Source organism: Micromys minutus, assembly GCF_963924665.1.
Source record: "Micromys minutus genome assembly, chromosome: 4".
In the NCBI taxonomy this organism is placed as follows: domain Eukaryota; kingdom Metazoa; phylum Chordata; class Mammalia; order Rodentia; family Muridae; genus Micromys; species Micromys minutus.
The window spans coordinates 84,759,887-84,775,975 of NC_137973.1; the positions used below are offsets into that span (position 1 = coordinate 84,759,887).

General features: G+C 43.3%; 1 protein-coding gene across 1 annotated transcript in view; it reads left to right on the forward strand.

Moving 5' to 3' along the window:
* Nucleotides 1-16,089, forward strand: part of SLC44A5 (solute carrier family 44 member 5) — a gene marked incomplete at both ends in the record, with an annotated part of 261,515 nt that overhangs the window by 194,270 nt on the left and 51,156 nt on the right. The window contains one exon of the mRNA XM_080915589.1: nt 5,664-5,737. Within this exon, the coding sequence (XP_080771715.1) occupies nt 5,664-5,737 (74 nt within the window). The remainder of the gene's footprint in view (nt 1-5,663; nt 5,738-16,089) is intronic.

Consider the following 16,089-nt stretch of genomic DNA (forward strand, 5'->3'; position numbering starts at 1 on the left):
GTAGGGAATACAGTGATTATTTGGTAGTGCTTCTAGTAAGCAGGAAGCAACAGGTATAGGCTAGTTCTTCACATGCAAGTCATGAAAGCTCCCCCCTACCCCCCCAAACCACCAGTTTCTATCAATCATGAAAAGTGGGGAGACTGAGGCCAAGCTCTTGTGACTAAGTTTATCAGTTGCTTTATCTGCTACAGCAACAACTTCAGGAAGGAGAGGGCTACTGGCTCACAGAGGACATGGCCCATCGTCATAGGAAGGGGCTGGTGGCTTGGTCCAAGGCAGCAAGAGGCCTGCTGATATTATTTCCTCACCAGGAAACAAGGGTGGAGCGATATTACCTTTAAGGCGTACCCTAAGCCTCCCACTTCTGCCGGCTAGGCCACAGTCCCTCTGTCACCTCCCCCAAAGTGACCATGTGTTCAAACACAGGAGCGGGTGGAAAGTGTTTTGCATTCAAACCACCACACTAGAAAACACCACCCTAAAAGGCTGATCACGTTTTGCCTGATGAATAACTTGTCATTGGCTAGGACGATGTTCTACAGTTGGTCACTCAGATCTTAGTGAAGCTTTAAAAAAGATGCCAGAGTACACTGTCTTTGGACAATGTCTCTGAGAAGTGAAGCATTGATTGTTTCCTGTAGGAGGTTTGTGTGTGTGTACATGAGCACATGTATATGTTTGGGCACATGTGTGTGCATGTGCGATATGTGAGTATGTGTGTAGACATGTGTGTATGTGTGTATATGAGTGTGAATGCATGTATATGTGTATATGGGTGTAAATGTGTGTATATGCGTATGCTCATATGTATATGTGTGTGCTGTATGTGTGTACCGCACACACGAGTGCATATATGTATGTGTGCACACAGTAATGCACAAGTGCTCTTGCATGTGGATATACATGCATGTAGAAGTAAGAGAAAGCCTTAGATATTAGTCCTTCACATCGTCCTCGAATTCTGAGACAGGCTTTCTCATTGGCTTGGCACTTGCTGGCCGGCGTGTGAGCCTCAGTGATCTGCCTGCCTCTGGCTCCTCAGCCCGAGATGAAAGCACAGGCTAGCATGTCTGATCTTCCGGAACACAGAATTAGGGCCACACGTTTCATGGCAAGCACTGTGTTGACCAGCTGAACTTTGACCTGAGAGTAGGTGGGACAAGAGAAGAGTTGGTGGTGTCATCTTGTCCCGGCAGAGGTGCTGTGTAACGGCATCACATGCTGGTTATACATGCTGCTGCCACGCTGGAGACAGGACCTTTCAGTGGTTGGAGACACCAACTGTGGACAGCTTCTAAGCCGACTCATTAGGCAATGACAGGTGATCTGTCGGAGAATAATAAGTCTTTGAGCTTCCGTTCTCACTCTAATGCTTCTTATTAACGACCTTTCAGGATGATGATACTGGAATTCCATCTGCCACAGAGAACGACACCTAGAAAATTAATTAGTTTCAGGATGAGGTTGAAAAGCTGTCCCCAGAAAGGAAGCCAAGTGACGCCATTGGGAATAAAAGCATCGAAGACACGCACTGGCTTAGCAGAGAAAGCTCTGCTGCTGCCTTGGCACAACTTCTTAGTGACTTGACTTTACTGGTGACTCCTGTACATGTGACCAGAACAGTTAAATCACTGTGCTGGCTCGGGAGAGAAAATAAAAGTCTGAGCTTGGACATCAGCAGAGGCAGCTTGTGACTGCTTTACCAGTTCATGGTGCGTGTACACGGCTTATCAGGCCGTGAGCTAAATGCTGTTTCAGAGGCGTCCATGTAGGGGTCAGAGTTCAGCAAGCTTTTTATATAATGACACAAGCACTAAATGTTTTGGATTTCACAGGCTGTGTGATTTTCTCATGTAACCAGCAAATGTAACCATCATAGGACAAAACTGGCCACAGACCGTGCACATGTGAATAAATAATTGTTTTTGGGAAATTCTTACTTATGGACATTAAAATTTGACTTTTGCATTTTTTTCTGTCATAAAATGTGATTATTGTGATTTGGAAGTTTTGGTTTTTGAGGGGTTCTGTTTGTTAGGCAAAATTTTTTCCATATCTGTACATGGCCCAGGCTAGCCTCAAACTCATCTTCCTCCTGCTTCTGATCCCCAGAGCTGTGGTTCACAGGCATGCGCCCCCACGCCAGGCTCTATCTGGGCTTTTGGCTAGTACTTGAAAATGAAAAACCCAGTAGAAGGAGGCAGAGGTTCAAGAATCTGAGGCTAGCCTGGTCTACACAGCAAATTCCTGGTCAACCAGGACCCTTTCTCAAAACAAATGAAGAAAGTAAAAAAATCACTCATAGCTCAGTGGCTACACATAAACAAAGGAACACTAGCTTTGCTGGTGGCCAGCGGCACCCCTTTGTCTACCACTCCAGTCTACGTTAAAGTCAGGAGACTGTAGACGTGAGATGTGCATAGGGCATTTCTGAAGTCTGCAGGTCTGAGAGGCATCTCATCTAATGAATGTTTCATTAAAGGTCACACTGCCAGCTGCTTAAAGAAGGAGGTTTTAATTAGTGGGCTAGAGACTCAAACTTGGACAGTTTTGAGAGTAAAGGGAATGTTCTTGGTGGGATCTCCACATATGGAACCAAACTGTGATGTGCCAGACGGGGCATGTGATTCTCCGGGAGGGGAACCTAGTGTGCTGTGAGCAGAAAGCTCTGTGTGTGATGATGGACAGACACCGGGTGAGTGTGCACATGGGTGAGTGACGTGTTTAAATCGCTGGAAGCCCACTGAGAAGGAACTGAGGAAGATGGCCGGGAAAGGGAGTGTGGGGCTTGAGGAAGGATTGGACTTAGGGGTTAACATGAGACTTTGACATTGAGAGAAATGATGTCATCATGTTCAGGTGGTTTCTGATTGCAGAATGACCTGGATGAGACAGAGACTTCAGGAGCCCAACTAAGAGGCCATGGCAATAGTTTGAAGAGAAGATAAGAAAACCTAACACACTCCAGGCAACAAGAGCAGAAAGTGGGAAGTGAATTACAGTCAGACTACAGAGAGGGAGTCTAGAGAACTTGCCAATATAAAAGGTGCTTAGAAAATGGGAAATCCAATCCCAATATTTTCAGTGTAAGTGACCATGCATATACTCGATCCATGGTTTATCGATGTAAGGGAGGGAGATATATCTAAGTGCATATATAACTGGGATCCAGTTCTTATAAAGTTTGGAAATTAGATACAAGGGGGCAAAGTACTGTTATAATTTAACTCAAACATACTCTTACGTCAGGGATCCTCTGTCTGAATCATATTTTTGGTGGGCTTTCTGGTAAACAGATGTGAGCAGCCTTGTTTTGGAAAAATGAGACTTTGATTGGAGAAAAATAATGAGGAGGTCCCGTTTCTCCATTAATACTCATCCCGGGACCCCACAGGGTGCAACCCACATTTAGTTCAAATAATGGTTCTTAACACTGGCTTCGATAGGAAAAATGAGCCAAGCTGCTGAAAAGTACCCTGGGACTGCTTTCCAGCTCAAACATGAGTCAGGATAGCTTTCAGACAGAAACCCTACTAACCCCTTATTTTAATATTTGTCTTGGGATTTTTTTTTTAATTATCCAAATGTAAAACCCATGGTGTAAAAACCCAGCTCATTTCCTGCAGAGCCCTGGGGCTCTGGTTGCCATCCTGTCCTGAGAAGACAAGAACAACATACACCTCATCAGCTGGGAAAACAGAGGGACCTGCTGCTGTGTTCCCAACCCACACAACTGAACCTACACCATAGCTTATATTTTTTCCCCTAAAGTTTCCCAGTAATGTTCTAAGCACTGACTTGCTGTTGTTGTTGTTGTTGTGGAGAGAATGTGAAGAGACAGGAGTAAATAAATAAAAAATAGTTGGTAATTATGGCAGATAATCATAAGTACCTGAAAGTACATACATGATCATACACACACACACACAGACACACACACACACACACACACACACACACACAGAGAGAGAGAGAGAGAGAGAGAGAGAGAGAGAGAGATGCAGAGAGACAGAGGTACACAAATATACAAACACACACTAAACACAAATACAATCAAAGAAACACACACACACCTCACCTATGCTAAGACATGAGTATATCCACATGACTCTAAATTAAAATATCTTGCCTTAAAAATTCTCTTCTACAACTTTTAATCCTGTCAAATTGGCTGTTTTTTTCCCAAACAGCATCTCTGTAGAGTCAGGATTGCCTCAAGATTATAATTCCCCTGCTTCAACTTTCAGAGAACTGGATATAGACCTTACCACAGCTACAAGCTCAGACTTTCTTGTTTTACTTAATAATAGTCATAATTAAGTTTCAAATGAAGACCCAGTAATATTGCTCACTTTAATGATGTAACTTTTAGGACATTGAAGAAAGAGCACACTATTACAGTGGAAATAGGAAGCACTTTATTTTCAAAACCGTGAGCATCAGGGCTAAACAAATGGCTCAGTGGTTAAAAACACTGACTGCTCTTCCAGAAAACTGAGGTTCTAGTCTCAGCATCCACATGTCAGCTCACAGCCATTTACAGCTCCAGTTCCAGGGGATCCAACGTCCTTTTCTAGCCTTCATGAACACCAGGCACACAAACGGTGCAAACATATGCACAGGTAAAACATCAGTGCACATAAAATAAAAATCAAAATAACGAAAAAGAAGGCTTTGAGAGTTCTTACCGGTCCGTTGATTGACTTACAGTCCTGATTGAGAAAATTAGTGATTCTCTGAACTGCAGTCTTTCTAAATCTAACCCCACTATCTATTTCACATGAATCTGGAAAGATCGGTTTGGAAACATTTTCAGCAGCTTGACTCGGTGCTAGAATATCCATAACCCTGTTCCTCAGAGAAAGTCAGCCCTCTTAACATAATAACCACACCAATAGGACACATGTAGGAAACACATAATAAAGGGACTAAGTGTTTTAGACCATGTGCTGGAAAAGTATGAAAAAGAAAATCATATGACAAAACTATTTAAATTACATTCTTTAAAGAGTCACTCAAGGGCAGAGGAGACCACTCTGCAAGTGACTTGTCTATAGTGTAAGAGGACCCTTGTTTGAAAGCCAAATCAAAGACAGAGAGGGTCAAAAGAACTTGCCAGCTGAATACAAGAGACACTGAGAAAATGGGAACTACCCAATACCTACATAAAAGCTGACAGGTGTTATTACCTCTCCGGTAATTTCAGCCTCCCAAGGAGGAGACAGGCTCCTGAACAAGATCAAAAGCGGCTATTGAAATTACAGAACTCTGCCTTTGAATAAGGACCTTTCCTCAATGAATTAGATATCAATTGATTAGGGAGTTTTCCCAATATGACACTGTTCCCACACACATGCTGACACAAGTATACACACATACTATGCACATATGTGTGAAGAGGAAAAAAAAACTTTGTTGGAGTATGATAATTTCTAAAAATATTTCACAAAAGAACCAGGAGAGAATAAATCCTCAAAGCTCTGAAGGAGCTCCTGTCCTGGTATACTGACTCCCACATTCAAGTCTTTGGTTGTCCAAATACACCCATCCTGCCTTTCGGAGTTGCTGGCTCCAGGAGGCTTATAGTTACTATCTCTCTTTGTGTAGTGAAGGAGTCACTTGGGATGTCTTTTAATTCTTCATTCCTTTTTTGTCTTCAGGAATTGTACGGACGTTCTATGCTGTTTGATCTTCCTACTGTTTATTATGGGCTACATTCTGTTAGGACTCTTGGGTGAGTAACCCCAGGTATAGACAATATTTACCATTTGTTAGTGGATTAAGCAAGCCAGTATCTCATTTTCAGCAGGAGTGATGCTCTTTGTAATTGACTGTTATCTTCTCTGGACCTATTTGGCAGCAGACACAATATAAGATAAACAGAACAGAGTAGCCAAACACAAGCCCCAGTTAAGTGCGTAAGATAGGTAAGATAGCAACAAAGAAACAAGAAATTTCTACTTTTTAATTCTCTTTTTATTTATCTATTATATATAAGTATACTGTAGCTGTCTTCAGACACACTAGAAGAGGGCATCAGATCCCATTACAGATGGTTGTGAGCCACCATGTGGTTGTTAGGATTTGAACTCAGGACCTCTGGAAGAGCAGTCAGTGCTCTTAACTGCTGATCCATCTCTCCAATCCCACCACTTGTTTTTATTAACTTTAGAGCTTCTAAGTATTAGTGCAGATTAAGCACAACCTGTAGATTGGATACTATAAAGTATTTTTACATACAAGTGAAGGGTTTTATCTTGCCTAAGTTCAGGACCCATTTTCCCTATCCTATTTGGCTACTTTTACTTATTGTCATAGAATTGAAGTGTGTTTTGTAACAGAGAAAGATTGGAAGTCAACATGTCTAGATTCTTACACTGTTCCATGGGGTGCAGACAACTATTTATCTGGCTCACTCATTGAGAAGGACAGAAACACTCCTGATTTTCAAGGCCAGTTGTGAGGGACAAGCAGTAATGTCTGCACACATCAGCAGTGCTAGTGAGAGTCCTAAACAGTGCATAAATAATTTAATTGTTCTAAACTGCAATCAAACAGTTTCAAATGTGAGTTATAGTATTGTTTCTATTACAACCCATAATTTTGGTTATTAAAGTTTGAATGTACATAGGAACTCCCCAAAAGGTGCCTGCTATGAGAAGAACCTTTCCATGCAAAGCCTAACTCCACAGTAGGTTAAGTCTCCTCAACTATAGGGAACTCCAAAGCTACCTATATCCCTGGCAGACTCAGCAGAAGAGTGCCTACCATAGTTCATCTGAAGCAAGACAAGAATTCCACCATTTTGGTCAAGATATCCAGATTCAATTTGTAAATAGTTTAATTTCTGTAAGAAGTTGGAGAATATCCTCAATTAAAGTCAATGTTCAACATACATTTAACATTTCTTGCAAATTAATCCTGGTGTGAATGCTAGTATCAAATGACTCAAGAAGTTCACTAAATATTCACATACTTACTTTATGCCTCAACTATAGCAGGCTTGATTGGTTTGATTTCAAAACATAAACTTAAAATCTGTTATATTTAATGCTGGGCTGTTAGAATATTGAAGGAACACAGTTGGCCAGGGTGATTAGGAGTGTTAAGAATGGCCTTAACACGCAAGCATAAATGTCTTCTCTTGGTCAGCCATGTTCACTGTGGTGGTGATGTCGGGAGCATGGCGGTGCTGGCCATCTCTGTTAGAGCATGGTCCTCGAGGATTACCTTTTATCTGTAATCTTTTCACAAGCATTAGCATGTTTATTAGTTGCCTCTGGTGCTGTAATAAAACACTCAAGGCAACTCTAGGAAGAGAGTTTATTGTGGTTTATGGTTCTGGGTAAGGGAGTCCACTGTGGAAGTGAAGCATAGCGGAAGTGAGGCATGGCGGAAGTGAAGCATAGCGGAAGTGAGGCATGGCGGAAGTGAAGCATAGCGGAAGTGAGGCATGGCGGAAGTGAAGCATAGCGGAAGTGAGGCATGGCAGAAGTGAGGCGGCATGACGGAAGCGAGGCATGGCGGAAGTGAGGCTTGGCGGAAGTGAGGCATGGCGGAAGTGAGGCATGGCGGAAGTGAGGCATGGCGGAAGTGAGGCATGGCGGAAGTGAAGCATAGCGGAAGTGAGGCATGGCAGAAGTGAGGCGGCATGACGGAAGCGAGGCATGGCGGAAGTGAGACATGGCGGAAGTGAGGCATGGCAGAAGTGAGGCGGCATGACGGAAGCGAGGCATGGAGGAAGTGAGGCTTGGCGGAAGTGAGGCATGGCGGAAGTGAGTCATGGCAGCAAGGAAGCCAAGAGCATGCCTCTCAGCATAAACTGGAAGGGCCATGACGATTTAAGTTCTCAAAGCTCTCCCACAGGAACAGGCTTCTTCCAACAATGATGCACCAGCTAAACCTCCCCCAAATATCACCATCGTCTTGGGGATCAAATATTTAAATATCCATTCCTACAGGGAGCATTTCTCATTCAAACCACACCATGAAAGAGACATTTCTATTTCTCATCAAAAAAATTAGCAGGGAAAGACCCTGAGCTTTGTGCTTTGTGAGGATATGGCCAGCAGGGGTAATACTTGCACGTGAGAAAGGCACTTAGAATTCTGCTGACAGAAGGAAGACCATCCACTGGAGTGGATAGAATGGTATCTGAGTAGAAGGAATCCAATCTGCCTGAGTGATCGCATGACATTTATGATAATCACTGTCTTCTCCTCCTTCATGGAAGGTGATTGAACAACAGTTGCTGTACAATTATTGCAGTAACTAGAAAAAAGAGCAGGAATTCTTGTTTTGCAACTTGCTCTCTGTAAACCTTGGGCTAGCACTATACATATATAAATACCTCAGTTTTAATGTTCAACAAATTTTCATTTTGTTTTTCTTGTTGAATGGGTTAGTCCTGTACTTGAGAAGTACCTCAATGTGGAGCCCAAAGTCTGTTTTGTTTTGGTTTTTTTAATGTTTTCCTGGTGTAATTACTCTTAATAGCTGAGAAGCTGGAAAGTTAATAGGGGTGTTCCTGCAGGCAAGCCCGAGTCTGATGTCCTACTATAAGAAACCCTAAAGTAATGAGAAAGCTTCTGAGATGGGGTGAGGGGTCCAGGATGACAACCTGAGCTGGGAACCCATGATTAATTTACTCTGCTGGCCATTTCTGTCTGAGAAACCCCAATTGGAAGCCAAGCTGTTCTTCAAATATCCAACTCCATTAAGTCACTGTGCCTGAAGGAAAGACAGCCAAGAACCAGGCAGACTGGGAACAGCACTAGGAGCCTCACTTACTGTTGTCTCCTGGTGGAGCTGTCTTGTGGTATTTGTGTTGTTTTGACCAGGAGACCTAGCTGAGTAAATTTTACCTAGCTGTAATCTATTTTACAGTGAAATCTCGGGGAGTTTGAAGGATTATTTCTTAGAACAAATTAGTCTTTTATTAATCCTGAAATTAATCAGAAAAAAATGCACCATTTTGAGCCAAATTTAAAGCAAGCTTTATTAAATACTGATCAAGAGATGGACTTTGGTCAGAACTGTCCTGAGATTCCCCAGCTGAGTAGCCCAGAGGTGGATGTTACAAGGATTTACAAAGATCAGCCAATAGGCCACCATGTTTTCCCACAAATTGTTATTATTTTCAAAAAACTACAACTCCCAGCATTCCAGGAAGTTTCCTGGTTCTTAGGCAGGTGGGGGCATACAGGTTAATTCTGAGACTTATACTTTCCCCATAGTAGGGAGAAACTTCCTGTCCCTAAGAAGGTCACTCACTCATGTAATGTTTTCAAAAACAAAGGTAGTTCTAGGATGAGTTTTCAATTCTGTCTATATAGAAAAGCAAGAGACTGTTTTTTATTCAAATAAGTGTAATTAAACACTTCAAATTTTACTCCTTTCATTTTTAGATTTATTAATGTAATATTGTAGGTATTTGAGATGTATAACTTAGAGTGTTTTAGAGCTAGAAATTGAACCCAGGGCTGTACACATAAAAAGAAGCATTCTTCCAACCGAGCTACATCCCCAGCTCCAACAGGCATTTTGCTATTAATATATCTGTATAATTATTATCATAATTAATCTGATTAACATTCATCTCTTGACATAATTACCTTTTTGGGGGGTGAAAGTGCTTATGATGTGCTCTTGAAGAACATTTCAAGTGTTCAGTGCATACCCCATGCTGAACCTGAGTCTGTGCCATGACTTAACAGGTCTCACTTGTTCCTGGCTCCTCTGTGTTCCTGTCATGCATGCGATGCTGAACTAAATTCCCTACCCCTTCCCTCTGCCCTTAAAAGTTTATAAAAAAGTCAGACTCTTCTTGTTCTAGAAATTGATACACGACTCTCTGAGGATTTGGTCCAGAGATGAAGGCTGCCATCTGAAGAGGTTCCTCTGCCCTCGACCCAGGATGGCACTCCTCCTCACCCTCCCCTTATGATGGAACTCCCGCCCCCTCTCCCTCTCTTTCCTCCTTGCTCCTCTCTCCCTCTCACTAATGATAAATCTCCTGTTAAGCTATTGAAGGGAAGCCTCTCCTCCTTCCCTTTAAGGCTCTTCACCCTTAGCTCTCCTCCACTGTCCTGTTTCTCTCCAATGTTCTCCCTCCCACCTCAGGCCTCGAAGCGGATAAACCTCATACCTGAAGGGAATTAGCAATGACGTGTCCTTCCTGGGCCAGCTGCTGCTGTCATCTCCTGTTTTATTTAATATTTATCTCTTGATCTATGTCTTCCCACTTGCCCGGTCACTCCTGGTATGGGCTGTTCTGCTTTATGCATGAGTCATTCTTGTCAGAGTTCACGTATTAGTGAAACCAAGTTATAATTGGTTGCCTGTTCCTGCCTGGGTGGTGTCACTCAGCATAAGACCTCTGAGTTTGCCTGTTGCCACAAACAGTCAGCTTTCCCTCTTTTAATGATATTTCATGTGCACATACTGCATGCTTATCTTGTGCTCACTTTCCTAAACCACCCATTTGACAGATGCTTCCATTGTCTGTGGGATTTGGATACAGTGAGTAACTCTGCAGTCAACTTGGGAATGCAAACACCTCTTTATTTGTCCTCAGATGTGTCCCCACAGGGGGCATTGCTGGTAATTTTAATTTCAGTGTTTTGAACAACTTATTTTCCATAATAATTGAGCTAATTTACATTCCCACCTACAAGGCACAAGGGCCTCCTGTCCCACACTCTCCTTCACAATCTTCTCCACCAAGCATCCTGCGGTTCTGTCTTAGGAGTGGATATTCCGAAATGTTCCATTAGAGAGAACTGGCCACAGGGGCCACACCATGTTTTTTGTTTACTTTGAAGCCAAAATGGACCCATCTGTCAAGTCGTAGTCAAGAAACATTGTCATACCAAAAGTAAGATAATTTGTTCCGTTAAGTAGATTTTTAAATTTTTATTTCCACGATTTTGAGGATGGTTGTACCACATTTTTATCAATGAGAAATGTGCTGGGCGCTAACAGGATGACAGACTGTTCTTCCACGTTCTTTACCAGTACAGACACATTTACAAACTAAATCACACGCTCACACTTCTGTTTCCAAAGTCTTCAGTTTAAAAAGGACACGTCTGGCTTCTGTCTGAGATTTGAGCTTGTCTTTAGCACCGAGTGATTTTCTAACTCTTAGTTGGGTTTTACCGTGCACACCTGTGCTTGCAATATTTCTCAAAGTGTTGTTAGCATACGAGAGACTGGCTTGTACTCAAGGACAGGACCCTAAATTCAGCACTGGGTGTAAGAGGCCACCAGTAAGATAATAAACATCTCCTCACCCAGGCACCTGGAGACAGGCTGCTTCCCCAGGTGTTACCATAGCAGCTTTGTCAGATACAGCTTCTCGGGTCCTGTTATCTGCTTCACTGCTTTTGTAAATTGTTGTGTTAAGAGGCCATAAGCATTTGGCAGGCCTGTTCCTCACATATTAAAACACGTAAGATGTGCCTTCAAGGGGTACACACTAATGATGTGAGAACCAACATCCCCAGCCAGCCAGTGCCCGAGGGCTGCCTTGGCTAATCTTTAAGCATCAGTGTGAGCAGTCTAGGCTGATCCTTTTCTCCTTGACAGACAGCTTTGTAATGGCTGCTTCTCCACTCAAGCTAAGAGCACAACAGGTGCATGCTTTGGAAACATCTGGAAGTCAGAGGATGTTAGATAGTAGCCCACACTCTCTGGGACAGTCAGGGCTGTACATTTCCATGAGATTAGTGATTAGTGATTTGCCCAAATAAGGCTTTCAGCTATCCTCTGTGAGCTACCTAAACAGAGTAGATAAGTGTGCAATTTCTCTTCCTCTCTCTCTTTCCCCTTCTCCACAAACACACACACACACACACACACACACACACACACACACACACACCATACAAGTAAGCACCAGATTCAGGTAAAGTGTTCCTTTAAAGCTATTTCTAGGATCTTTCAAGTTGGCACCATCCATTCGAATCTTGTCATGTAAGCATCCAGTCCATCCCCAGGAGCCACCAGAGGTACCAGCTCTGGGGAATCTGCCACACAGATCAGTAAAGCTCACCGGACAGTCAGCCTAGCAGAACTGGTGAAGACAGGTGAAGGAGACCTGTCTCAACAAAACTAAACAACAACACAGCACAACACAATAACAAACCCAAGGTGAACAGTACATGAAGAATCGCATCTGAGGTTGACCTCCTGCCCCCTATGCACCTCCCATATATAACATACACACACAGACACACAATTCATAAAATTTGCAGGCATATACATACAAGAAGCACACAGGCACACACACACATATACACACACAGGCACACATACATACACACACATATATATATACACACACACAGACACACACACATACAACAAGCACACAGGCACACATACCTACACCACACAGGCACACACACAGACACATACAATAAGCACACAGGCACACACACAGACACATATACAGACACACATATATATACATACAGACACACACCTACAACACACACAGGCACACAGACACACACATAGATGCACACATACAAAACACACACACACACACACACACACACACACACACACACACACACACAAGGTTACTCCTAAAGTAGTGGGCTACAGCAGGCACTTAAAACTACTGGCTCAAGTGTGTAGAATCTGCTCTGAGAACTGCTGTTTGGTTTTGTCCGTAACCCAGGTGATTTAGGTCCAGTATTTGCATCTTACCACGGAGACAGACTTTTCATTACTGATGAAGTAGAGTGGGGGCGATCCGGAGCCCTTGACACTGCCCTAACCTCATCCCTCACTCTGTTCCTCAAGTTTCTACAATGCAATAGCCCAGGTTAGCCTAGAACTCACCATGCTGCCCACATTCTGTAGCTCAGGTTAGCCTGGAACTCACCATGCTGCCCACATTCTGTAGCTCAGGTTAGCCTGAAACTCACCATGCTGCCCACGTTCTGTAGCTCAGGTTAGCCTGAAACTCACCATGCTGCCCACATTCTGTAGCCCAGGTTAGCCTGGAACTCACTATGCTGCCCATGTTCTGGAGCCCAGGGTTCCACGTGTTGGGAATATGGACATTAGCCTTCCTCACGTGGGCTTTTCTCCAGGGCTCAATGTTGTCAGGTGACCTTACCTGGATCAGGTAAGAGGCCATCAAAGCAGAAGCTGCAGTATTTCCTACTCACCGAGGCCACCGAGGCCACCGAGGCCACCGAGGCCAGCGCTGCTTCACGTTCTGTTTCCTAGAAGTCACAGTCGGCCTCACACTGAACACGGGAGGGACTGGGCGCCTCTCGTAGGAGAGATTCTGGCTATAGGTGGATGTCACGGCCTCCTCACTTCCTCTTACACTCCTGCCTGAGCTTTGGTGTGCCAGTGGGTGCAGCTTTAACCATGAATTACTTCCTACTTATACTTAAATATACGGCATTTATGTTAAGTAGGGGCATTGTGTTTGCTTTAAAATATAAAATACGTTTCATCTATTCTTTGAGAATTTCATACGTGTGTTTTGATCATGTACTCCCTGACTCTTCCCTCTTCTCAGAATCACCTTTCTTTCCCTCCCAATTTCAAACCCAGTAAAAAATATAAAAAACTCCGTGTCTGGTTTGTGTTGTCTGATACACATGGGTGTGAGGCCATCCTGGAGCACGGGATGTGCCGTAGGCCACACCCTTAAAGAAAATTGTTCCTCACCCTTGAGCAGACAGTAACTGTATACTGACCCTTTCAGGAAGAAAAGTTATTTTACTGGTGATCATTATTGCCAGATTTTGAATGGCACGTCTTGTGAAGTATTTGTGTTAGTACTGTGGGCTTCAGGAGACTTGTTAGATAGACCGGTGATGTAACAGTACAGGAGCCCGCTTTGTGAAGATGTCTTTTCAACCAGACCCGACAGAGAATGAATATCTAATCTCTAATTCTTCATGTTTGAGAGTGTTTTCAAACAAACACCTAGAAACTTGTGAACTTATTTCAGCAAATTAGTAAAATATCCTGTTTAAGTGTCATTGCAAATGTAACCAGTGTAAAAATATTGAGTTTTTCCCTATACTATATGTTTAAAATCTGTATCACTGAGGATATGGCCTGGTTGGCAGAATGCTTGCCTAGCGGTCACAAAATCGCAGGTTCAGTTCCCTGCACCACATACACTAGGGACTATGGTACACTATGATCCCAGCACTCAGGGTAGAGATGGAGAAACAGGCATTTAGAATTGTCTCTAACCACACACATAGTCCAGTCTGACTGACACAAGTCCTGCCTCAAACTGTAAAGTAACACAAGCAGTTCTGCATTCATAACCTATGTTTGTTCTAATACTCCACTTAGTTCTTAGTGGACATGTGACTTCCACACCAGATGCCCTGACTTTCTGAACAGTGTCACACAAAGCTTCTGCTGCTGCCTGCCTCCTTTCCTTCTCTCTCTGGTGGCTGAGAGCACAGAGTCTCCCTGTTCCAGCTCAAACACACATCATCTGTGGCCCTGCTTCCTCACCAGACCTGGCTGGGGAAGGTAGACGTTCTCAGTAAACATGGCGGAAGCTCAGTACCGGAAGGTAGAGAAAAGATGTCCTTCTCAGACACCTTCATCTCCTGTCCTGTCTCTGCACGTCCAGATTCAGCTTGAGGCACCCTCTCCCCCTCCCTTCCCTCTCTCTCCCCATCTCTCTACAAGAACCAAATGACCAAAGTTTGCCCATTTACTTTCATTCATGACAGATCTCAAGTTGTGCTGATGTCCTGGCTTCTACTATGTGAATTAGCCTTTTTTTGGTCAGTGTAACAATGTAACAAATACCACTTGCGGTAATTGAGCATACTCAGGCAAGCCTGGCTCATCTTTCCGCTGTGGACTATGGGTACAATATGATTACCTGGTTTAAGTTCCTGCTTTGTACTTCTCTGCAGTGATAATATAGCATGTGGGCTAAAATAAACCTTTGTCCCCTAAGCTGTTTTTTGGCCATGGTCTTCTTATCACGACAGCAGAAACAAAAACAAGCTTATTCCTTGTGTTTTCTCAGCAGGAGTCTTCATTAGTTATTCTATGCAATCTTTCTCACTAAGGAATTATTTTTCAATATTTAATATTAATTTTTTTAATTTTGGAAGTATTTTCTATTTATTTCATCTATTTTAACCTCCTTACCGCCAGTCTGCTGGATAAGGATAGAGGCCTCAGGAAGCAACAACCCAACTTTAAGCTTTGTTTATATCAGTCGAAAGGTGTAATTTTGAGAAATAAACCATATATAAAACAGGTTTTATATAAAACATATGCCAACCTCTCAGTCACTATGAGATGCATGAGTCACGTGAGGCCCCAGGCACAGTGGAGACTCCTTGATCCATCCATTGCAAGCAGATAATATTATGTTATAGTTATGCATACAGATAAACCCACACACATTCAGATGGACATATATGCATATACATATATATCTGTACACACACATGTACACACACACACACACACACACACACACACACACACATCTGGCACAGTTCTTTTGGTTGCCATTCCTGCCCACTCCAAACTCCAGGTCCAAACTGTAATCACTTCTGGTCTCTCTCGGGTCTCCCTTCTTCCCTCTATGAACCTCGTTCTCTCCTTTCCACTCCCTTTGAGAACCCTGACATGCATTCACCCCAGACATGTCTCCTGACCCACATCCTAGAGCGGCCACTTAGCGACGTCTTTACTTAGTAGATAGATGATGTAAAAGGGAGAAGACGCCGTGACAGCTACTGATGGAGACCCCGCTTCCCCTCAACCCCTCCGCTGTGTTTACAGTTATAAGAGCAAGTGTACAACGGCGGTTCCCAGATGCTCCCAGATGACCACAGCTGCCCAGCATCGTGTCCTGCTTATTGGCGTCTCCTTTATTGTCCCTAATCCTTCCGCCATTGCACCTGTGGAAGCTTCTAGAAGCTGTTCTGTAAACAAGCACACACATCAGAGTTTGGTTTCAGATTTTGGTTTCTTAGAGATTAAAGAAAGAGGTAGCTAGCATTACTAATCTAGAGTGGGTTCTGGGGGGTCAGTAGTTTTTCACCTCCATAACTGTCTCTT